This window comes from Rhea pennata, chromosome 8, assembly GCF_028389875.1.
Source record: "Rhea pennata isolate bPtePen1 chromosome 8, bPtePen1.pri, whole genome shotgun sequence".
Lineage (NCBI taxonomy): Eukaryota > Metazoa > Chordata > Aves > Rheiformes > Rheidae > Rhea > Rhea pennata.
In genome coordinates this window covers 27,643,101-27,668,772 of record NC_084670.1, presented here as the reverse complement: position 1 = coordinate 27,668,772, position 25,672 = coordinate 27,643,101, and the positions used below count along the sequence as shown (strand labels likewise).

General features: G+C 41.6%; 1 protein-coding gene across 1 annotated transcript in view; it reads left to right on the top strand.

Moving 5' to 3' along the window:
• Positions 1–20,124, top strand: part of TEDC1 (tubulin epsilon and delta complex 1) — a 74,244-nt gene extending 54,120 nt beyond the window's left edge. The window contains exon 7 of the mRNA XM_062581353.1: positions 18,864–20,124. Coding sequence (XP_062437337.1) covers positions 18,864–19,223 — 360 coding nt within the window. The 3' untranslated portion in view covers positions 19,224–20,124. The remainder of the gene's footprint in view (positions 1–18,863) is intronic.
• The last annotated feature ends 5,548 nt before the right edge of the window (positions 20,125–25,672 follow it).

The following is a 25,672-nucleotide window of genomic DNA, read 5'->3' as shown; positions in this document are numbered from 1 at the left end:
GGAGCTGAAACCTGCAAAGCGAGAGAAGAGACTGAGTGAAAGATATGCAAAATGGAGGCTGGCTGAGGAGAAGCAGGTACTGTGAAAGAAGTGTACATGGCAATCACTGATGATGGGGACATACAAGGAAAGAGCAGGAGAAGGCAGTGGGGGATAACAACAGAGCTGTTGATGTAGATCGTACAAGGTGAATTTTGTGTGAGGAGGAGATCTGATGAAGATGGAGGCATAAAAACTAGTAGGTTTTTTTTATGTCTCTAGGGGAAAGAAGAGTACCAGAGACTGTGGAAGCAGTGGATGATTGGGAGGTGAAAGGAGCGGTTGGGGCAGACAGAGCAGTAACAAAAAGATTTCTGCATCAATATTTTGTATCTATGTTATTTTGTGAGAGGGAATTTTTCTTTGGGTGTCTCTTGGATTAATGTTGATAGATAGGATTATAATTTGGTTGAACAAACAATAACAGATTGTCAGATCAGGAAGCACTTGCCCAGGAATTCCAAACGGTCTGGATGGAAGAAGTATGTAGACAACTGCTGATCATTCTCTGTCCTTGTAAGAACAAGGAATGAGCTGGAATAGGTTTCAGACAGGCAAAAGGAGCTGCTGCTTCACAATCTATGCAGAACTTCTTCCCAGAGGACACTGTGGGTATAAGCAGTTTACATAGATTCAAAATCTGTTGGGCAAATTCTTAGAAGAAGAAATCCATAAAGAACTATTTAGTATACAGATATGAATTATAAGCTTAGGAAGTTGCAGAGCTACAAATCATCGCAGGCTGGGACACTACTCTGAGGAAGCATCTTGGTGTATTTGCCTTGGTCTTTACTCTTCTCTAGGTGCTTGCTGTTGGTCTCTGTCAGCAATGTGATACTGGCCTAGACAGATCTCTAGTATGATCTGATTTGGCTGCTCTTATGTGAAGACTGGCTTGAACATAGCAGAACAAACAATATTTTGAACTGTAAAAATAAAATTTCCAAAGCATGATTTCTAAAGCAAGATATGCTCTGACTCCTTTTATACATAGCAGTATAAGTACTGTTAAATATTATGCCTGATATTTAATAGTAATAACACTGTAACTTTTTATGTATAAATCAGGGAATGAAATCCAAAAAGAATAACCAAGGAAATCTTAATTGTATATTGAAATAGATGCATTGTTTAGATTTGAATGATGGCTAGTCAGGTTCCAATGTTTCTGAAATTCAGTGAATGTCATAGTGTATGTAACTGTGGAAAACAAATGGAGTGTATCTTAGTGTGTTGTTAAAAGGGTGGTTTATCACAAGTGCCTTTCCTTCTGCATCCCACAGAACAGAATCATTTTGTAATGCTACATGACAGCATTTTTGGAATGCTGGAGGTCAGATGACTCTCCATCAATCCTTTTTATATCAACCCTTACTTCTATCAGTGGTGCTGCTTGTGTGATGCTTTCTGCCTGTTGTCGGTCTTTTTTCCCCACCATCAGGATGCTTTCTGAATGCAGACTTGTCTCTCAATTATGTTAGCAGTAGGTGATGGTCGCCAGTGGAGCCTCACATGCCTGTGCTCAGCATCTGTATAGCTAGTCTGGAGAAGGGTAGTTGGATACCCAAGTTAACAGATGAGGCTACATAACTGATGATAAAGGTACAGCACAACAGCAAAGGATTATTGAGGGCCTTCATAGTGCTGAGTAGCTAAGTAGTGAAAGAGCAGATAAAATTGCATGGAGATAGATCTAACAAGATGCAAGTGAAGGGGGAATCCTAATTTTGCACACATGTTTTTCATGAACTAATTTTCATGGCATGGGATGAGCTCCTGGGTTTTGATAGCATTTCTGTGGAAGTGTCACTGGTCAAAAATAGCAAATTGAATCCTAAGAGCTGTTAGGAAAGCAGAAGAAAACAAAGCTGAAAATACCTTTTTCTGAACCTGGAATGTTATATGCAGTTCTGGAAAAGGGACTGGGAGGTGAAATGATGGTGACTGAAGTTGTGAAAGGATTTCTAAACAGGGAACATTTTACTGTATTAGGGCTTCTTGCACTAGAGTAGAGGGTTATCACACTGGAGCTTGCTCTTTGGTTGTGTGCTAGAATGACACTGAAATCGTTTCCCTTTTTGGGAACACCCGAGTAGAAGACAACTGAATGTTGCTGTGGGAGTTGGCAACCCTGGTTAACATGACATTTTTATTGATATCCATTTATAGGCAGTAATATGTTCCTTATCTTGGAGGAGAAGAGGCATATGACATACCTGTATTGGCAGAGGTGTGGTCTGAATACTGGCCTCTTTTTTTTTGTTGTTGTTGTTCTTTTTTTTTTCTCCCCCTTCTTTTCCATTCAGCAGTAGGGAGCAAATACATGAAGTACTTATTTTTCTTTGACATTTTGGGGATTTGTAAATGATCAAAAAGGTGAATGAAATGATTAAGCTTTAAAAATGTTTTCTTGCTCAGTAACATTCTTAAATGTAAAAGAAGGTGCATAGTTCCAAGAGAATTTTGTTTGTTTTTTTTGTTTTTTCCAGAGTATTTCATTTATTATTTACTCTATTTGAGAGAGTTTTTGATTTCAGACAGTGTTAAACATTCAGCAGCCACAGCCTGGAATGCAGAGAGTGTTTGACTCCAAGTGGTGATTACTTTTAGTCACATAAATGCTCATGCCCTACTGAGCTCTCGTCAAAGCATAGGATGTTGTAACTCGGGATTCTCTGACTTCACCACCATTTAAAAACAAATGGTGATATGCTGGGTGGGCTCATATGTCAGTCTCTGAAGCATGGCCCGGAAAGAGCAGATCCATTAATCTGAGCTTGAACATGCTCCCTTCACATTAAGCTGGAGTCCTCTCCAGCAGTATTGACAGCTGCGGTTGCATGCTTGGTTTGTGCTGTGTTCGAGCACTGAGACTTGTGAGATGAGATTTAAGAGGTTACAATCCTGCTCCATGTCAGAACTACTTAATGAGAAGAATAGTGCATTGAAGCCTGCATATTTTTTGTTGTTTTTGCCTTTGTTTCTGTGTTTTCTTTTCTGATCAGGCATTGTTTGATGTAAAGAACCATGGTTGTTGACAGCTGTCTGGTTTTGGTAGCTCGTGAACAACTTCCTGTATCTCTTCTGACATTCTTGTTTTTTTTCAAAATACTTTTTTTTGTCCTTATATTATTTTTAAAGTACGTAAAGAATGCTTTAGTAAGGGATGTGCATTGAAGGTGGAGGTACCAGCCCAAAGTCTCTTATTTCCCTATAGCTCTTCAGATTTGAGAACCTTCTCAAGCTATGAAAGAGATTTTGTGATCTCTTGTGCTCTTTTCAGGGGAGTGTCTTGACAGTACAGGCAGCAGGAGAGAAAGTGCAGAGAGCTCAGCCATCTGCCTTGAACGAGTATCATTGGTACTATTGGTCTTCTGAAGGGAAAATTATGTATTGAGTTCCTGCTCACTGGGGACATTCTGGTACTTAGAGCTGTAGCTGAATTCAGTGTCTCCGCTTCTGAATTCATGAGGAGGATGCAACTCCCAGCCTCCTCAAACTATTGCATGTGCAGCCTTGATAGAGATGGGGGTTTCAGAAGAGAAGCAGAAAAGATGTCATTGGGATTCTTAGGGTGTTGGGGGGAGGCTGAATCTATATTGGACCAGGATGTCTTGTTTTTCATGCAGGTGTGAGAGAGGGGAGTTACAAGAGAGGCACTGAATATGGTCAGTGGTGGCAGTAGAAGTCACCTGGGATACCTGATCAAGTGGGGATGGAAGGGATTAAAAAAGCAAACAGGATTTCACTCTATCTGATGTAGTCCTCTGGTTCACTCGGAACTTTATGCCACTGCCACCTTATCACAGCACACTGCTCAAGACGTTGTGAAGCCTTTTTAAAAAAAAAAAAAAAAAAAAAAGGAGTTTTTTTCTAAATGATCTCAGGTTTATAAAAGATTGTGTTTTTTGGTGCACTTTGATTTAACACTTCGTTATTTGAAGTAGGGAAGCTGTTCCAGAGGCTAATGCTGAAACATAGTCCTCCATCTTTCTAGTGTTTTTTTTCCCCTTTTCTTTTCTTTTTTTCTTTAACTGAGGTGGTGTTGGATTTTAGCTATTCAGACAGTTGCATTTCCAGTGTTTTTCCTGTATCGGATTGGAAGAGGGCAGATGAGCTGTGAGGGACAGAAGACCAGGTAGCATGCTTAGTGACTGTGCTGTGTTGTGAGGACATTGTTGTTTTAGGATCAGATCTAACTTGCATGAAAATAAAGGCATGTCTGGTGTGTGTGTGTGTGTGTGAGTGAAATATCTTAAAGGCTCTTTTTTTTTTTTTTTTTTTTTTCCTCCCTTGTGAGAGGGGAGTTCCTTGGGTAGTGCTGAAGGACCTTAGACTGAATGCCTGGTGCGCAGTGTTCCCTTTATCACCAGGGTTGCTGGACTTGGTTGTGTTTCTGCTGCCTCAAACACAGAGCTTGGGGCAAAGCTGCAGCTGAGCTCTTGCTCGAGAACTCTCTCAAGGTTTGTCAAAAGCTATTTTTTTTTCAAACTGTTCCCATTTCATCTTTGCTAGTTCTGTTGTTTATTCTAGTTCTCAGAGCTTTTTGCTGATATTCTGAAGATATTAGTATAGTGAGTGGTTAATTATCCAAGCTATCTGGGGTGCAGGAAGTGGTGGAGCAATGGGGAATAGTCTGGTGATGCATTTCATTGGGCAGGAGGAAGAAGCTAGTTTGAATTTCAAAGCGTATTAGCATATTTCCTTATATAACCTCATTCTCCCTTCTCTTTCCCCTTCCCCTTTCCCTTCCCCCTGCGTCTCTGTGTTCCACTTTGTGTCTGAAACCCTCCATCTGGAGCACTGAGCAGCTGTCAGAGGAGCTTTTCATGCAAAAAGAAATTGAAGAACTAGCAAGGCCACAAGAGCAGCTTTTGGAAACGCATGGTTGGCTGGGTCCAGATGTCTGGGTGTGGGGGTGGAAACCCAGCAAGATGAACAGAAACATCCATCAAAGGGAGCGATAGAGACCATGGACAGGGGGATGGCAAAGAGGGATAGTGCTAATGGATTTTATGTGTAGTTCTTATTTAGTTAAATGCTGAATTAAATTTGCTATTGGTGAAACTGGAGATTTAGGTTATTCAAAAGCATGGTTCTGTATTAAGCAGTTGGAAGTAAGATCCTACAGTTTGCATTCACTTTCTGCTTATGTATTTTGTTATATTGGTTTACGTATCACTTGCTTATCAATATTTCCAGCAGGAGATCCGAGGTTGCTTACATTTGGGAAGTGCCTGTAGAGAACACAGTGGAGATCCAGGCAATTGTTCCTGGAAGGCAGGTGCTCTCCTGCCTTGGTCAGAGGATAAGCTGTCCTCTCCATGCATTGTTTCCCTTAACAGCAGAGCCTGGTGTTTGTCCTGGGTCAAGCAGAGATGTCTTTTTCATTAGACCTCAAGCCTGTAGTTAGACTGGTTTAAGTGTGGCTTATAAAAGCACATGGAAAGTTACTGTAGACAATCAGAGCTGGGAGGCTTTTTGAAATAATTTTGCTCACTTCTGACAAATTGGTCAAGCTTGAATAGTTAGTGTTAAGTTTGCAGCATACCAGGGAATGAAAAAGTTAAGTGTTTATTCTTTGTTTGCAGGTGCAACTTGCTGTGCAGATTACTGAAAGAGTGCTGAAATGTGTGAGAGAGGGATTCTATGTACCAGTTGCTAAATCAGCAAACCCATTTCAAAAAGGCACAAAAACTAACCAAAAATAAATTATCCAGCCTGACATTTTTCATGGGGCTCATCTTCTGAAAAGCTTCAGCTCCTCAGGGAAAAGAGAAACGTTAAAAACTAGAGTGCTGTCTTCTGTGTTGTGCACAGAACTCTGTATTTTGAAGTAAGCGTGGGTGAAAGTTTTTCTTGCTTCCCAAAAGATGTGGTTTTCCTCTCCTTTGCAGAAATGCAGCATGTTTGCTCGGATGACAGGATCTGTTAAGATGTAATCAATAACCACTGTTAATATTTTACTCATATTATTTGCCAAGATGTTGGATACTAACCAAGTCAATGAAAACAGGCAGTAAATGCAGCTGAAAAATTATACTCCAATAAATTTTAGATGAGCTTTATTTAACAATCAACTGTAAAAAAGCCCATTCCTATGAGAGAACATGTTTTGTAGCCACTGTAAATGTTTTAGTGCATTTTTAAGAAATAAGTGTAGTACTTAGTTTTCACGGGTAAAACACATAAAACATGGGCAAAGATTAGGAATGCCTACTGGCATTCCTAATGGGCAGATATGCAAGCTCTGTAAGATCACAGTTCCCAGCATCGCCTTTATCCTTTGAACATGAAAAGATTGGAGGCTGACGAGTGGAGATTTGATGGTACCTGGGATCACAAAGTTGTTTGTGAGATTTCTGAAGTCAAGACTCTCCAGCTGGTGGTGAGCCACAATAACAAATGTCATCCTCCACGTGGGCAGTATCCTGGGGACATAGTGAGTTCCTGGCTGACAGAGAACCTATTAAACACCATGGCCAGGGGCAGTATTTTAGAACAGCTCTACCTGAAACACTATTAAGAGTGTTTTACTGAGCCTTTCAGAGCGGGCTTTTAGGACATTAACTTCCAGACAACCATCTGGCTTGCTTTACAGCGCCAGGCAGATCCTTGGATGGGTTTCTCCTCCAAGAGCAGGAGTTACATGTGTTGCGTACTTTGCATTATTCCTTGGGCTTTGTGTGAGTTAATAGATGCCTGGTGCTTTTGGAAAAAAAGGCTGTTTGCATTCCTACATTCAAAGATTAACTTTTAGCTGCCTTCTAGTTGTATGGCCTTGTCCTCCCAGCCATCTGCCCTGAAACTAAGGGTACTTGATCGTAAGAGAAAAAAGCAACCAACTCATTTCTTACACTTGTAGAAGAATTGATGTAAATCTATAATTTAATATTGTCAATTTTTTTCTTCTCAGCCAGAAATACAGCCAAATAAAGGTTTAATATACTTCTGAGCTCAGAATTCACTGCTTCTAACACTTTATCCTCTCAAAATTGTAAGGAAACTATTAGATTTTTTTTTTCCCTTGACAGGCCAGCTGTAGGGCTTAGCCTTTGACTGCTACAAGAAGTCATTGCTACTCATTCGAGCAGCTTCACATTTAACTACAGCTGACATTCACCATCAAAACTGTTAGTTAATATGAGAAACTACTTTTGATTAAATGTGTGGGGTTTTTGTTTTTGTTTTTTGTTCTTTACAATTGTGTCTTTAGAAAATGTCTACTCTGAAACTCTGAAAACGTTTTGTGTAGACAAATCACTGCCTGGGAGCTGACATTCATTTGCCTCACGCCATCATTATGTTTAGGCCAGATTGCCAAAGCACCCTTTATCTCCCCTGATGCACTACTGCTCCCCCAAAAACAGAGATGAGGATGCACAGAGCTGGGTGCAGGTGCCAAGGTGGTTGTTCTGCAGTGGTGATGCAAAGTCCGAGGCCCCTGGAGGTGACCAGGGAGATTTTTCAATGGAAATATTTCTGGATTGGGGGTGAAGTAACCCTTAAAAAGTCACTTTTTAATTTTCTTTGCAATTTTTGTGCAAGGAAGACCATTTTCTGCAAATCTGAACTGCTAGGTGATAATACCTTCCTCTTGTTTGTCTATTTGAGGATTTGTTTATATAGACATTCTTCTTTTAGCCCCATGTACACAGACATTGCTTGAATTTGTTGTTTCACATTCTGCTCTCTCAAAGTAGGAAAATACAGAGAAATGCACATCATAAATAATACTTTGTTTCTCAAGTGACTAGGCCTGTATTTCACAGAATGGTAAAGTTCCCTTTAAAACTAAGCAGTGCCCTCTAGACCTCTGGAAGTCGCTTAGATCTGAGAGGGTATCTCATATCATCAGTGTGCATCTCTGCTGTTCAAGATAAAAATTTGGAAGAACAAACTGAAAAATAAGTAAGCAATTTATTATATGAAGCAGTACTTGTCTGTCATTGTCTTTTGTAATTCATAGTTGTCAGGATCTTTTTCTGAGTAGCAGCACAGCCTTTTTGCAAGTATCTAAATTACTTTCACTGAGATACTGTGGTTTTCCTATAATGAATTTTCAGTGTGACTGTTACTGTGTTAAGATTTGTGATCTTTTAATTGAATTGCAAAATCTAAAAAAAAGTCTAAAGATAACTCAAAACTATAGTTAAAAATAAATGCACAATGAAAGGCTGGGCTGTTAGACTGGAATTTTTTTGGTTATTGTAAAATTTGGAAAAGGGAGTGAGATGTTTATCTGTTATTCTACATGCTGTGCATTCAGACTTGTGTAGCATATGAAATTTTCACAAGTGTAAACTGTGTCTCCCTGTGGCTGGTGATAAGGTTATCTGCAAGTTTGCTTCTGTCTCCTGGCTAGTGGTGTCGTTACCTGGTGGTGGGCTTACCTGCCTTCTTGGGAAGTAGCTGAAGAGATTTAGATGAGGTGCTGGCTCCAGAGTGCCTCAGTGATTCTGGCCATCTTGTTGACTGCTTGTGTTGATGCTTTGTTTCTGCTCTTGTGCTTGGATCTCTGGAGTCCTCTTTAGATGAACAGAGGTGATGCAGAAACTAGTGATTCTTTGAAGACCGTTCAGTGTTTTGTGATTTGTCCCTGACTGTTTCTATCCACACAGAGTTGCTCTAATATAATAATCACATTACATTTTTGACTCCCATCTGGATTATTTTTGGGGTTTTTTTAGACTCAGTTGTTCTCCTCTGAAGTTAAACACCGATTAAGCAAATTACTCCCACCAAAAACTCAGGAACAAGTAGTTCAGAAAATATCTATAAGACATGAAATTATTTTCTTAGCTTTGTGGTGAGAGACATGTATCACATGAGGTTTTCAGCAGAGCTGCCTTCATACTGAAGTGGTTGCCTCAGATAAATTCTTCACCAATCCAGCCCAAAGACCATCCCTGAAGCACCAGGTGCTTCGTACCTCTCTTCAGCACAGAGACATGTACCATGGTACATCCTATGCAGCTCCGTTCTGGCAGCAGAGCTGGGCAATGCCATTACTGTCAGCAGTTCTGTCCACACAGTCACAATTTCTTTGGGCTCGAGGGGAATTAATTCCCCCTTTAATGGACATTTGTATGCTCAGCAGTCAGTGGTGATGTGCTCTGTCAAATGTTTTGTGTTTGGAGTTGGTGTTTGTAGGTTTCGTTTGCAGACCCTGAAAAATCTTCATGTCATTCTTTTCCTGTTTGCTTAATGCTGTATATTTTTGTTTTGTTTTGTTTTAAGGTTAACTGCTTTTCTTGACTCCAGTCTATCAATGTGGTATTTAGATAAATGATTCTAAATAGAAATTGATTTGTTTGTCTAAAAAAAAAGTCAACAAAATATGATCACCATTCATGCAAGATCAAGTTATTCCATCATTGTACTCAAATGTTTAGTGAAATTTTAAATTTCCTTTACCCTGCTTCCTTACCATCTTAAAGCTCTCCATTGGAGAACAGCTTGGATGCCATTCTGAAGGCTTAGCAAGTCCTTCCCAGTGTATAATTCAGTGTATAATTAAAAGAAGTGCATGACAGAATGCCCTATCAGACTGTTTGTGGCTATTCTCATTGGATGCTGCTACGTCCAGCCTGATATTAAAACTATATTTTTAGTTTCTCCTCAGAGGACTCCTCTTCAATTAAAAGATGACCTTCTGTTTCTAGATAAAATGGACACATTGCCTCTCTGTGGTTTCTCTTTCAATTTGTTTTGGAATAACAATAGGTGCGTCTGGGAGCTAGCATCTGAATAGTGAGCGTCTCGCTTAAAATGCGTAAGATGGAGATGCATACATTCCTCCCTAATTGCAGGAAATTGCAAATCCGGGCAAAATTTGGAATGCAGCTGCTTGTATAATTACATCTTCTGTCAGTTGCTGTAGCTCAGCTTTACAACCCTTCAAAATGTCTTCATAGATTATAGTGCAAATAATGCCCCCTATTAATATTATTTTGGGATCTCCCCCCCCTTCATTTATTTTCCATCACTTCTGAAGGTGAAGGCCTAAAGTTGTTGATGAACTAGTGAGTGTTAGAAACTAGTAGTTGTATTACAGTGAAATTTTTCTATAGTTGTTAAGCCAAAGGATATATTTTTTTTTTTTAGTAAGAAATATCCATGTGTTTATCTTAGAACAGGTTGATCTGCTTACAGTATCGGGTACTGTGTTTTTGCAAACATTTCTACTTTGTGGCCTCCTAACGGTAATGGGTTGCCGAAAAGATGTCAGATTTTGGGTAGCAAAATGCTACTATCTGTTACTGGTCATTAAATGAAGAATAAGCTACAGGTCACAGTTCAGGGCTTAGTGGAATATGTTGGCTGTATTTATATCACCATCACAATTAGAAAATGGTTAAAAAGTTAGAAAGGATTAAAAGAGGGGTGAAGGAATTACTTGGCGTGTTCTCTTGAGAGATGAAAGATGTTCAGGCTGAGTAATGTAGCCAAGGCAGGTAGATTTTTGGTTACAGCAGACTTTTTAGAAGAAAAATGATGTAACCAACGGCAGAGGCTGAGGCTGAAACGAGCAAGGGGTGCATTTTTAACACAAAGTGTATCTCACTGCTGAAATAACACAGAGGCAGGGCAGCTTGATCAGCTGGAGCTTGTAAAAGACAGAAAGTATGTGTTTCCAGAAGAGTCACTGTAGCTTAGCAAAATGTTGGAGAACAGTCCAGAAATTACTGGGTGCGACACTGCAGCCTGCGCTGTGTAATAGGTTAGCCTAATCAAACGGTTCGTTATGACTTTAAATCTGTAAATCCTGTCCATTGGTATTAAATGGGCTATTTTGGTGGAAAATCAAGTCTCCTTTTGTACAGTCAAGGATCACACAAGAAGAAAGAAAGCTCATTTAGGCAGGACAGTGTGGGAAGTGTTCAGCTGTTAAAGTAGGAAATTACGGTTTCCAGGGTTTTTACCTGGTTACTTTCTACCTTGCAGAAATTGCCGCAGAAAATTAAAACTCTTTAAAGCTAGTGGCAAGGAAGTTTGATTCAGTGAGACAGGTTTTACAGAGCTGCAGTACCAGCTCTATAACTTTCTTAGAGGTTTGAAATTATATTTGGGCAAGTTACTCTAAGACATGAATTTGAAATTAGAGGAAGCAATTTTTTATAGAGCAGCACCTGTTTACTTACTGTGGTAATGTTTTCAGACTAGCTGATTGCAGACCTTGCTTTTGCTTTAATTTTTGTTTTTCTGTATAAGCAGCAAGCGCATTTAGACATTTTTCTGAAGGTCAGGGATCTCATTTTTGGAAGACACTGTTCAGCAAATGTTTGAACTTCATAAGCTCTGCAGCATCCTCCCCCTCACCCCCACCCCCTGTAAATTTTCCCAGGAGAAGTAGGAGTTGCAGGATTTGAGTTTCCATCACTTACTGCATTCATAGCATCCCATGAAATGTGTCTTTCTCAGCTTCTCTAGGGCTGAATGCGCCTCTGTAATGACGTGCATCTGTTCTATAGCTATGGAAGGAAAGAACTTACACGCTTAAGCATGATTATTCAAAAAAATAAATAAATTTTAGTTAGAAGTAACTGGCCTGTTAGCCAAATTATTAATATTTGTTTCTTGCTAAAGAAATGTAAGGCCTTCATCCTACCTCTGTGTGAAAACAGATTTCCTTTTCTGCCTTTAGAAACATGTGCACCCCAAATCTCTGGCTTGTGAACTTCTACTTTGTTCTATACACAGCCAGTGATACAAACACGGAGAGTTAAGAGTGTTGGTTCGTTGAGGTCTTGCCTCTCTCTCTCTCCAGTGAGGTTTCAGGTGAACTCTGCTTGAGCATGCTCTTTCACGTGAAGATGGGCTGCGCGGGTTGTTTTTTTTTTTTTTTTTTTTCAGTGCTGCTCCATCGCTGGGCATGCAGTAGGTACGAAACATGCGTTGATGGCCTTCTTGTACAGGTAATACAAAGGCGTTGTGGGTGGGAAGAGTGAGTGATCCCTGTGACTATTTTCTTGCATTCCACTAATACGTTGATAGATCTTTCCATGGGTAGAGGTTGTGGGAGACTAACAGAGGAGAAAATGGCAAGCTTAGTTAGGAAAAGGTGAGTTGTATTTTGTATTCCAGTTGCCACTCTGTTAGGTGCAGTAAGACCATACAAGTGATACTTTTGTCTGACTACTGTTGCTTGAGGTTCATTGAAATAGCCTGTGCAGTCTAAGACACATTCATTCTCCTTTTTTTTTTTTTTTTTCCTTTTTTCTTTAAATCCTGTGAACATGGAATGAAACATTTATATTATTTTTTTAAGGTGTGTCAACTGATATAGAACTTCCCTGGCATAAGAGCAAAAGGATTGCTTTGTGAAATAAAGGATGAGATTAGGGTAAAATCTTATAATCCCTTCTTAGATTAAGCCATGGCATAGGTTTGTGGAAAATATTTGCCTTGCCATGTGGGATTTGCATTAAAAGGAGCTCGTTTAGAAATCTATTCCAGAACTTCATTACAGAGCCCCTACAGGTGAAGGACATGTGGGTTGAGGCTTTGAGATGAGCACTACTCAGGAGACAAACAGGAAAAGGGTGAGAAAGCTTAATTTTTGTTACCTTGTTTTGGGCTTTTTAAGGCTTACAGATAAAGAAATTTATAATCTATTATTTACTTCCTTTTTAAATTTAAAACTCATTCTGTCTCGAATAGGTGAATTGTGAATGGTTATTTTTGTGTTCTTGAGAGAGTTGCATCTCTGATGCTTTGCTACCATGCATGTTTGCATCCAGATGATGCTTTTGGTTTGCTTTTCCAACATACGTGAAGGGAGTAGTGGTCAGATGTTGACTGCGCCTTTCATGATGATACTTGCCTCGTTCATGATGTAAGGAAGAATCCACATTTCCCTCCTATTGCTGGACTCCCACAGCAAAACGGCACGTGGAAGGTAGTCAAAGTGTGGAGCTTGGGCAGGAAAGTGATAGAAAAGGACAGGAGTTTGGCCCCAAGTGAGTTCCTTAACCATGTCCTGCAGAGTAGAAGAGAACAAGTAGTTAGCATTTTAGAAAGGAAAATGTAAAGCAACTTAAAAAGAAAAGGGAGGAGGTAGTGACTTCTGCTGGACACAAGAACATGTACCTCGCTAGCTAAGTTGCTTAGGCTTTGGAGGGCATAATCCATGCAAGTTTTCCAAAAGGAATTCTCCAATTTGTTTTATGCTTTTTTCATGAAATTAAAGAATCAGACATGAAAGAACACAAGCTAATAAAACTCATAAGCAAGCGTGTATGCAGATATAATTTTGTGCAAATCTTAAAACTTCATTAAAAGGGAAGCTACCATTAAAGCACATCACAAGTCTAATGTGGATTTTGCAGCAGAGTGATTTTTTTGAGCCTTCACCCTTGTGATTTATTGTGTGTCTTTTGAAGGGGAATGTTACTGCAGGTTACCTGCATGGAGTTGCTTATAGTGGACTCTTCCCTTTTCTGTGTTTTTTTTGGTAATTTTGTTTATTATTTCCTTCTGCTCTTTTTCCTTTTGTGCTAGCTGCTGTTTTTTTCAGTGCTGACAGGGAGCGTTTTCTTAAAAGCAATCTACAAATCTTTCTGCATCCTGCCTTCTCTATTCTAGATAGATTGTCAGTTGGGATTGCAGTTCTGCAAGGTTTTTCATGGAGTAGATATAAATACAAGATACAAATTTAAAGATAGAGCAAAAGGTGTAAATAATGATTATATTTATAAACAGTCTTATTTAGGACCACACTGACTAAGGACGAGCATTTACAAGGTTCAGCCCCTGGACTGATCTGGATTCAAGTCTGGAAACTGAAGAGCTTCTAAACTAGCCTTAATTTAGCTTGTCTGTTTTTCAGCATTCAGCTGTCAAGATTTCTGCATGGCATCTGTGACTGCAGCCTCTGAACAATGCCAATATCTGAGTGCTTATCTCACTTTATTTTTTTATTTATAGAGGTTATCTATGACTGATACTTGTCTATTCATTACGAATCTGCCCAGGATATATTAAGCTCGAGTGCCGTGAAGGCAGCGCCTTTGGAATGCCCCTTGGTGCGTGGGCTATGGTGATGTGCTGTGGGCAGCAGTTTGGAGCCAGCGAGGTAGCTGCACCAGCTGGCCTGCTGAGCCCTTTCTGTTTCTGGAATTTGATCCTAAACTCTAAAATCCCCAACATCCAGTATGTCACTGACCTTTTCAATTCCCATGATATTAATAAGAGAGCTGTTTTTTTCAGAGACCATCTTGGATGTGATAGCTTTAAATAAAGTTCCAAAATTGCCTTTCGTACAAGTGAAAAATTACTGCAAACTGGATGCTGATTAATGATTTCATCGGAATTAGATGAGTTTATGGAAGCTGAGTGATTTTGCTCCTGATAGCAAAGGCAGAAGGACCTGGTGACTTGGATGTTGCATCCATTCACATTTCCTAATTTCCTTTCACACCCCAACCTGAAAAGACAAGAGCTGAAGTGTTTCAGTTACTTGTGACTCAGAGTGATAAGGAGCAGGTTGCACTACTTTTTTTTCTATTATTATTTTTTTTCCTCCTGTAAAGGCAGTCTTTGTAGCTTCTTAGTATCTGTAGTGAACTGGGAAGAAAAATTTGTATTTCATGTTGTATGTATATGGAGTGGTCTCCCAATTAAGAGAATTATTTGAGAGAATGAGTGGACATATCAGACTGGAGGCAGAAAAAGTGCCCTCTCTAGGCTTGTGCAGTTTGTCTTCTGAACAGCATGATTCGATGATTGATGACATGGTTACGCAAAGAGTAGAAGGAACACAGCAGGAACTGTACTTCCTATGTGCACACTCAGAGCGCATCTCCATCCGCTGTGCTTGTAGGGTTGGTTAGGACTCTTGCATGCCATGGAAGCTTTCAGATAGCTTATTTTGGTCTTGGAGGTGTGAAACTAGCATGTGTGTGGTGGGTATGCAAAAGGATGTTGTGTTTCCATGGACTCAGTCCTAATGTCTGTAAATTCCCTTTTGTACGTCCAGGCAGGCAGGACAAGAGTTGCTGTGAACAACTAACTTGATTAGTACTTCACTCCAGAGCTGGATGTGTGTCACGGCTTGAAGATGTTGATTTCTCGTCAGCTTGATCCCCTGTATGCTTTGTGCATTTTCTCTTGAGGTGCACGAGGTCCCTTCAGATGAAGTCGGTTCTGTAGAAGTGGAAATGATGATTATCATGTTGTTGTATTTATTCAGAGAGGATGCACAGCAGTTGTCAGACAGCACTGCATATCTAATTGGGAATTCAAATTCCAGCTGGTAGATTGAGTCTGAAAGGCAGAGCTGTGGGATAGAGAAGGGCAGATACAAAATGCTGAGGCTCCTAATCTTTTACAATATGTTTGTTTAATGTAAAGTGGTTTGCTGAGCTTGTTTTGCAGTGTGGATTAATCACTGCCTGCTGACTAATAGGAGACAGCAAGCTATTTAAGAACAGCAATTAACCATATAGCAGGAGGTTATCAGGCGTTTTCCTGAGTCTTTAGGATGTGAAGAGTAAAGAACATTACTTGAAGGTAACCTTTAGAGATTTTTAGCTATTGAAATCTACAGGCCACAGCAGGAATATCTGTGAACATACACGTAGTTGCAGAATTCACCTGTTACCAAAAACATCCGTACAAAAAATAAATCAGACTTGCTTTCCCACTCATAGTTGTCCTGATATGACATAAATGATGCTTTGCTGAGCTTGTTCTCTTATTTCACATGCTTTCTTTCAAAATTTTCCCATAGTAAATTCATCTAATATTGTCCCAGAAGATATTGGCCCCCTTTACAGAAGGTAATGTGCAATGCCTTTCTGATACACAGATGTCAGAATTACTGCTGCCCTGATTGTTCTTACTGATAGGCTGTTGTCCTTGTCTTTAGAGCTGGTGTTGCTGAGGTACAGTAAGATCAGCTAGTCCAATGATAAGTTAAAACTCAGTGCATTTAACGTTGAGAGGAGCATGATCTTCTGTCATGTGCCTTGCACAGCGGGTAATAAAATTCTCCACTTTTGCTAGTAGAAGGTATGACAACCATTTTTTTAATTAGAAATGCTTTCATATAGCCCAGCTAGTATTCTGCCTGAGTTTAATGTAAAAAAAAAAAAAAAAAAAAAAAAAAAAAAAAAAGGTGGACTCTGTTTGCTGAATGATTTTGTTCTTTGTGAGTAACAGGAGATTTTTCCCATACTTGATTCCAATGTGTTAAATCTGCTTTTTTCAAACTTCACTTTATTCATTGGTAGTGGGGATACCAGATAACACTGAATTTATTTTTTCTGTTTCGCTTCTTCTGAAGCAGTGTTAGAAAATTGGACCTCAGAAGTTCATTTAGCCAACAGCAAACAGTATTCTGGGATTCCTTGGGGGTTATGATAAAGAAGGACCCTTGGATTTTTGGACAAGGGCAAAGATATACTTCTCTCTACTTCAGCGCTCTCTATTCAAATGCCTTAATGAACAGAGGTCTCCCTTAGCAAATGGTTCTGCGTTGATAAACCCTTTAAAATGTTAGAAAAAATTCAGAGGAATTTACTCCTTCCATGCTTGATGGATTTAGAAAAATATGGAGAGCGTCAATTATTTGGTTGCAAAGCACGTGGAATATATTGTGCTGAGGACCACGGGGTAAGCATACTGAATGAAGCTACATGGTAGTGTTACGGGGAAGTTTGACTGCTACTGACCTCATGTCTTCAGTGTTTCACACTGTAAGAGAACACAGCCTTGTCTCCCATATGTCATAAACTTCTAAATTTGTGCCAGTGATGAAACCCACCCTACTGTGTTAAGGAGAAACCCTTTTGGCTCCAGATGCAGCAGCTGGCTTGACCCTGATCAGTATGATCAAGAGCTAATGGCTTCGCACTGGCAAAGGGGAAGGCTTTGTTACCTTAAGACTCTTATCCTTGCAACTGGTGCTACTTTAAGCTCTGAACAATTGCTGGTGCTTCAGGGAGATACCAAACTATCCCTGACCTTTCAGGCAACTGGTGTAAAGTGTGATATATCATCAGTGTCTTAACGTAGAACTGAAGGATGAAGGAGTTTGGGTTCACCCCAGGGCCGGTGAAGGGAGTGATACAGAGCAGCTTAATCGATTTTGGAACTGGAAGGGGGTCCCATTAGCACTGAGCTTGACCTGAGCTAAGCTCTGGCTAAAGGATTCATCCCCAGAGTTACAATGAACCATTTCATGGTTCATTATCTTCACAGTAGAAAAAAATGTTTTATTTTGAAGCTGAATATCTACCTCCAATTTTCATCATTTGATCTTCTTGTGCCTTCATCAGCAAAGTCTGGTATCTCACCGGTTTCTTTTCCATACGTAAGAATCTAAAACAAATTGTTTCTGCCTTGCCCTGCACAAACAAAATAGTTTGAGCTCTTGAAGTTTCATGTTACAAGGCTTGTTTTTGGGCTATGAATTGCTGGATGACCTGTCTTTGAATACTACTCTCTATTTCTGGATGCTTCATGAAGCATGAGCTCCAGAGCTACGCATAAGCTTCAGCAGAGCTGTGGAACTTAGGCAGATTGCAGAGGCAGCATTGCTTTTCAGAGGCTTTGTTTTTTTTTCACTGTTGTTTTGTTTTGGTTTTTTTGCTGAGCTGACTTGGCAGCTTGTTGCTATAGCAGAAGGATGCGAGACCCCCTTGTCCTTGTTCTTCCAGCCTCAGCTCCCAGGTGCATAGGTCTGCCCTGCTTACCCCAGCATGGTGCTCACTGGACACCTCCAGGAGCTGATTCACCTTGCTAATGCAGTGGGGAGCTTTCTGATGGGCTGGAGAATTGATTTGGCTCATGGAGGGTTCAGAAGGTAGAACAGTGGGCATACACAGCCAGAGGCAAGGCATGGGGAAGGACAGCAAGGCAGGACGACCACTCTCTGGGGCCCGTCACGTGCCAGGCTACCCCCTTGCAAGTTCCATCCATGATTCTCCGCTTGGGTTGAACACTGCCAGCCACCACTGCCTAGAGACTGTTTATAAAACATTGAATGCTGTTGGACCAAAAATCATTTCCCTGAAGACCCTGGGAGGGTACCTCTTTTTACTGATGTTTCCCTACTGACAACTACGTTTTGAGATGAGTCACTGAAATTGTGTTTAATCCACTTGTAAAATTGGAAAGGCAATTACCATCTTGCAAGTTCTTAATATCAAATTGTTAGAGAACATTGAATCAAATGCTTTGCAGAAATCCCACTATATACAATTGCTTTATCATCTAGACTGTGATTCTGTCAGAAGAAAAGGTTTGTTTTATTGGACCTATCTTCACTGAAAGTGTGCTATCTGGTGTTCATCTTGTTCTTAGCCTCCACTTCTTTGTTTATGCTCCATTCTTTTCCTTTTACTGTTTGTTACCCCTCAATAAGAATGAGAATTAAGAATTGCAAACTGAATTAATACTGTTAGTCATGAGGTAATCAATCTATTATGACAACGTGGTGACGTAGAGCACAGTGGTGATGGAGAAGGTCACTCCTCTAGATCTCATTTTGCTCTGTGTATTTGGCTCTGAAGTCAAACCACCCACACTGCTGTAAGAGGGAGGAGTGCAGAGCCCCTGTGGGTTAGTCATCAGTGGAGGAATTGGTGGACTGTGAATCCATAGGCAAATTACCAAAGGTAACTCTTTGGTCACTGATGCTATTACCTGATGGAAGGAACAGGCTAGCTTAACTCAGTTTTTGTAGCCATGCATGGAGGCCTGCAATCACAGTTGGCTCTCTTCTGCTTGGTGCGTCCTTGTCCAAACATGCCATTTCATGTTGTTTCCTGGCGCAAGGAGCTTATGGGTGTCTACTGTTCTCTTTTTCCCTTCTACAGGTGAAAACAAGAGAGGAAGAACTGCAGAAGGAGGAGTTCTGTGCTGCTGCTAGAAAGATACAGGAAGCTGTTGAGCTGAAACTACTAGATCTTACATACTGTTGTGCTCTGAAAAAAAAAAGGATGCATGGTTCATGCAGACTGGTGTTTAGAAGCAAACACTCTGCCAGCAAAACAGGCTTCAGTAGATCTGTATCTGAGGAACCTATTCCAACTGTCAGTGCTACAGAGGTGATCAGAGAACTGCAGATGAGAAAGGCCAGCCTGGAGAGAGAGCTGAAACAGCTTCAGGAGGAGTGCAGGCAGAGGATGGATGAAATTGCGCAAGGGTTGGATGGAGTGATTTGTATCTCCCCTTGAAGAGATAAAACTGGACTGAGAAAAGCAAAGGAATAGAGTTATTTGATCAGAACACATTTGCACAACTTGGCATGGGGGAGTGTGAGGTGAGGAACTGAATGTAATTTCTAATTTTTAGCTTGGGAATCATAACTTGTTACAGCTTTGTGGCTTACACTGGGGCCATAACCTTCGTGGTTCTCTCTGCAGCCCTTTTATTGCTAACCTTGCCAATTAAATTCTGCAGCAGGCCTTAGTGGGAGTGTGCTTAAATCTCCCTTTTATCTTTCAGATTTCTAGTTCTTCTGCCAAGCACTGGGCTCTTTTACAGTGCTCAGCTGCTGCACAGCATACTTTGAGACTGCAGGTTGAAGTACTAACTGTGTTCAATGTTTTCCAGCAAGTGGAAGTGTTCATTAGTCAGAAAAATCCAGGTATTGGAAAACATGTAAAGTACCAAGGCTGAGAGAGATTGGAAATGTTCAAAAAGGTATGCTGTTTAATTCAGCTAGTTTGCATATTTGTGGCAGCTATTATGCAGTCACCATAAGGAAAAACAAATGTCTAATAATAAATAAAGCAGCACAATGTTTTCATTCACTGCTGTGATGCACTTCAGGTGATTGGATTCGCAAAGAGAACAATCTAGAAACCCATTCTACTGAGTTATGAATCACATGAGATAACTTATGGGTCTCCTGTAAGGAAGTTTTTGTAAAATAGAAATGTGTCCTTAAATTCCAAGCCTGAGGAGTCTACAAGCTTTAGGAGTCTCCATCCTCTGTCTCCGGAGTCTCTCTCTCTCTCTTTTTTTTTTTTTTTTTTTTTTTCCCTCCCCTCTGGAACATACGGATGATTTTCACTTAGCATTTATTTTCTGTCCTTTTCTATTTTGCTTTCACTAAAGCATATTTTTATATTCTGGTTGTACACTTTCAGAAATAAAAACAGTTTGCTTTTTGTTTGTGAATTGCAATGAGCAGTGGGCTTTCCTCAGTCTGGCTTTCTGTCTGCCACCTCAGATTGACTGTATTGCTGATTAACAGCTGCTCTTGGCTCACTCAGCAGCCAAATGTAAGAGTACTTTTAAGGACCCCCTCCAGGTATCTGTGATTTTTTGCTGTTCTGCAGAGAGATGGTATGCAAGTGAGAGTGAATGGACAGGGCTGAGATCTCCTGGTTTCTACTGCACCAAGTGAACTTCACATGCTCCCAGACCCCCGTTCGTGCTGGTATTTTGTGCAGGAATGAGGGACAATACGAACATCAGTGGAGAGCCACGCTCAAAGGGCCAGTGTGTTCTGGTTTCACCATTGCTGGTAGGCCAGGAGTGTGCAGACTTAGTTCAAGTAATGTGAACCTAGTTTGGGACAGCTTTTCCTCTGCATGGACCTAGTAGGTTCTCAGGAGGTCAAGCTTGAGCAGGGCTGGTTAGATGTGGTATTCTCAGCCAAAAAGCTCAACTACTGTCAGCCCTACACAAGGAGGGCAGCTGCCAGGAGCAGGGTATTTGCAGGTGCTGGCAGAAGCTGCCACCTGCAGCCAGGGTTACAAGCGTGCACAGTCGTGACTGGCACCAGGCACAAGCCCCAGTGGGCTAGAGAGATTCATACCTGGGGCAGATGGCTGCAGACTGCTACTGGAAGAATAGCCTGGGCTTTAAAAAGCCGGTCCAAGTTGCTTTGCTTTTGAAACTATCTCTGTAGCTGCAGGAGATGCAGTACTCGGTGTTTCAAGCATATGTGCCCCTGGTGTTGGCTGTTACAACTTTGTGTAGGTGTTGACTCCAGGGCTGCTGAAAGCAGCATAAGCTGACTGAAAGCATAAGAGGACTAATTCAGACACAGATCTCCTAGAAAAATTATTGGTGAATGTGAAAGATACAGTCTATCCTAGAACTAACGAAGATGGTAGCACCAGTCTTTTTCTTTCTGAGCATTTTATGTCCTCCTTTAACTTCTGTATGAGGGAATACTCATTGCATCAAATTTAGGCTTAAAATGTTGCCTTCAAAAGAACTTCTGTTCTCCTGGGATTCTCAGCAGAGAAGAATGGACAAATGTTCTTTAACGTGGAGCGAGAGCTCAAATTCAAATGCAAGTCTAGCTCATACCTTGCTGTGCTTTATCAGGGTCATCTCAATGCTGTATGCCATGATGTGTTATACTGCCATCCACTTAAACTGACAGTAGTCACTCGCAAGGAGATGAACTCATTACCCAATATCAAATATTTGTCAGCATGCAGTACTTAGTGCAGTGTGTCTTAATATTCATCCATGAATTGCATTTCAGTAGAGACTAGAACTGGCAGAGCACGTGCCCCCTGCTTGACCCTGAAGAATTATTTCCCTCTCTGGTGAAATGTGAAAATTATGTTCCTGTGTGTGTGTGTGTGTGTAAATATAGAAGTCTCTACAGTGAATCCTAGACAGCTGCATTTACCGCATGACACAAATCATCATAACAAGGTGGCCGTATTATTAATGGGATACTGTCAGAGCAACCAGCAGATTGGAACTGTTATTCCTTATCCTGACATTAACACCTAGAAAGGGCTAAAGGTAAGTAGCTTTTTTTTTTTTTTTTTTTTAATTGCCTTTTATCCCTGGTGCTCCAGGCTAGCTTTGTGTGCTTCAGACTTACTGGGTAAAGAGCACCTACAAGAGTAGTTTGATTTTTCTAGCACTGATTTTCCCCCTGCCTTTTGTTTTTGGTAGCAATTAGCAGATTAAGCGCAGAATGGATATTCTGCCATTGCTGATGGAGGTGAGCAGGGCATTTTGAGCTGGCAGTGTTTTTTAAAACCAGCGCCTGCAGTCCCCTCTTTCCTTTGCCCCTTTGCTCCACACTAGCATGGAGAGTGCAAAGCCTGGAAGCAGTAGTTACTTTAAGTGCTTGGCACAGTCATGCATCAAAATTTGCAGGATGTTTTTCTAATGCAGGCTGCCTTTTAAAAAACATTGCACGTCCACAGTAGTTTGACACAAACGGACTGGGGTGTGGATCAGGTTTCAGTTACTGGTCACAGCTTTTGCTTGCTTTTGTGGCACACCCGATTCATTTGAAATGGAGATGTGTTCTGGTCCTCATGAGCTAGCCAAGTTGTCTCCTTAGGTTGTCTCTCCAGCTCTGCTAGAAGATGATATATGATAAACACACCTAAAATAAAAGATCACTCTAGGCTCTTAGCAGAAATGAGGGCAGAAGGCAGGAGGAAAGTGAACTGGTTGACTACAGTAGCAATTAACCAGATACAACTTAGGAACAAATAGATGCCTGTCACCTTGTGCATCTGAGTTACAGTGGTGTTTGAAGAGTTCTTCTCTCCTTGTTTATGCTGACTTCTCCTCTCAGCTGCTACTGCGTCGTTACACACCAGTTTCAAAAGCTGTAATAACCGCCGTAGTTGCTAGGGTTTGGTCCAGTGTGAACAGCCAAAGGTGCTGTAGAAGAAAGGGAATGGTTGCTCTGGAAGATGTGTGGCAAGCGGCAATGCACTGGCCCTGGTCGTGTACCCTGGTTGATCTCTGGCAGATGCTGTGAGAAGCGGAAGATAACTCAAGCAGCGCGTTTCATCCCTGGCCTCAAGCATGCTTGGTGAATGTTAACTGAATGACTGTTCCCTGAACTGACTATTCACTGAAATTGGAATGTGTTGTAAACAACCCACTACAAAATGAATAGCAGATACAAGCTGCTAAATGATTTGTCCTTTGCCACATCACCAGCTTTGTTGCACATTTCCTTGTGTAAGCAGGAATCTTGATCCTAAAATTATTGATGGAATTGAAAGGAGAAGGGTGTGTTTCAGCTGGAGGAGTTGGGAGAGAGACAAACACATTGTGTGCAAATAATTGCTGCCATAACATTGGGAATAGGTAGGAGTTTGTTTGTTTGTTTTTGAAAGGGCTTCAACAAAAGTTATTCCCATTGACACATCTTAAGGGGAATTAATTTGGTTTGGGTTTGGATCCAGGATCTCCTAAGTGATCTCAGAAAGAGAGGGGCGTGTGGGAGATGATGGCCCATGCTAAAAGAGTGTACAGCTGGGGTGAAATCAGCAACCATGAGAGACGCTGCAGGTGGTGTTGGAGCACACCTGCCCATTCAGTTATAGGAGGGCCAGGAGGGAAGGAGCAGTCCCAGACATTCACCTGGTGATAGTCTGTCAGTTAGGAAGGCCCCCACCCAGCTAACTGCTCTTCAGGGCCTGGAAATGCAAGGCATTTTGCTTAGTTCTTTGGTAACATTTCACTGAAGATGAGCTAAGTTATTGCCAAAGTGTTTAAACATCTTTCTGATGGTGGATTGTCTCTGAATGTATCCTTGAGAGAAGCTTGTACAGGTTTTGTGTAGTTTTTTGTATGCTAGTGTGGGGATATTTACAGGTGAACACAGTTTAACCAATCTCTCTGAGATAATTGGCAATTGCTTTCCAAACATCTTGCTAGGAAAATGGAATTGGCTATAAATACTTAATTGGCCAGTAACTCTGGGTTGCATTGCATACTTCTCCCAAATAGCTGAGCCTCAGTCAGCTTGGAGCCAAATGAGGAGGTTTACTTTGGAAAAGGCAGATGAGCCATCTGCATTCCCTGCTTCTGACAGTATTGCACCTGCTGGTAAGTAAGGGCTGCAACCTATGTTTAAAAATAAGAGCTGTTAGAAGCAGTAATTTCCAACATAGAATGTTTTGGGTTCCCTGTGGGAATTCTGCAGCAGCTCCTGCAGGAGCATGAGCTGGAAGCAGTTAGTGGGGTGTGCGTGCACCACAGCAGGTGCCCGCTCGTTGGGTTAACACTCTCCTTTGCCCCTCAGCTGCTGGTAGCAAGACCCACAGGCCTCTGACCTTCCCTGTTTGCTTCCCTGAATCAACAGCTTGCAGCTGATTCACGTCCTATAAACAACTCCACTGGTACCTCCACTCTTTGAGTGATGGCCCAAGCTCTTGTGGCTGGCGGTGTGCTCCCTAAGGGCAAGGAAGCTCCTCCTCCTCCTCCCAGCCCTTCTGTACCTGCCCTGTCTCCCAGCACTCAGGCAGTGGCCAGAGCCCTTTTCCTCAAGGTGTCGTTCCCAGCTGTTGGGATTGATGACAAGGAAATGGAGGGAGGAAAGGGGGAAATGGGAGCTCCCTGAAATGGCTCGTGCTGCGTCATCTACAGGCGTGCAGCACATGGGACATTTGAAGCATCTGATCTCTCGTGTAGTGCAAGCTCCTGGCCAGACTGGTGATGCCTGCCCCCAGCCCCTTCCTGGGGTCTGTTGCACTTTGTAAGAAGGAGTCTGCTGATCTCGCACCATCCTTTCCCAGTGATAAAGGAGCTGCACTGCTCCTGTGCCTGTAGGAGATGTGGCAGTCTATTGCCTTCACTGTGAAATGAACCTTATTTCCTAGCATGAATCCAGGCTCCGCATCCAGAACTTTTGCTTTCCTCTGCAAGGGTGAAGAGCCCTTTACTCAACAAGAGATACTCTTTGCACAGCTACATCTAGACACTGACCATGAATAAAGGGAAGAGCTTGCACTTTATGAGTCTGTAAGTACGACAAATTGCTTAGATTTCAACCTTTCCTTACCTCTTGTCTCTCATTTGTTACAACCTTTTAAAGTGGGCCTCTGATTCCTTGCTGTCCTCACTGCTGTTGGAGGCAGAGGGCTAGCCTTTCGTTACTTCTGCTCTGTATTTCCTCTCCTCAATGACTGGAAAATATTCCAACCTTGATGCCAGATGAGACAAAAAGATTTTCAGGAGATTACTGTTTTAGAAAGCAGCAAGAGCTAGAAAGGTAGGGCTTGCTGAAGTAAGTAGTCTGTGCACACCTGGACTTGGATCTCTTGTTCTTGTGTTTCATGGTGGCTTGACATGGTTGTGGCGTGTGAACACTGCTACAAGAAGTCACCCCTTTGGCACCAGCGAATCCATGTGGCAGGGTGACACAAGGTGTGAGTGTGCTTGTATTGGGGAGAGACTCAGTCATTTGTGCCCTTTTGGACACCAGGGTCCTTGTGAGACATGATTTGATGGGCTGGTTTCTCTGCTGCCTAGCAGTGATAAAGCTCACGCTGCAGCCTTTGGTGGGGCACTACTGTGGGGGTCTCTCTGCCCACCTCCCCTTTGTACCAAGGTGCCTGCTTCCACCTAGCTGATAGTCTGCGAAGTCTCATCTGCTCGCAAACTGATGGGGTCAACGTGCTCTAGAGGAATAGACACACGTAGAAGCATATACACACACCTGTCTCAGCAAGTGTGTGGTTTTGGTGGGACGTACCCCATCTAGGAGAAAGGCAGCGAGGCCGTGGAAGGGATTGCAGGTCCCAGGGAAGCCTGGCAGTCTGGGAACAGCCCAGAATTGCACCAGGCTGGGCTGGCCCTGCAGTTATTCTGCATCTCCAGAATAGAAGAAGAGGGCAGAATCCAGCTCTTCAATGGCTGTCCTCTGCTCTGTGCAAAGTGCAGTTGTCTCTCT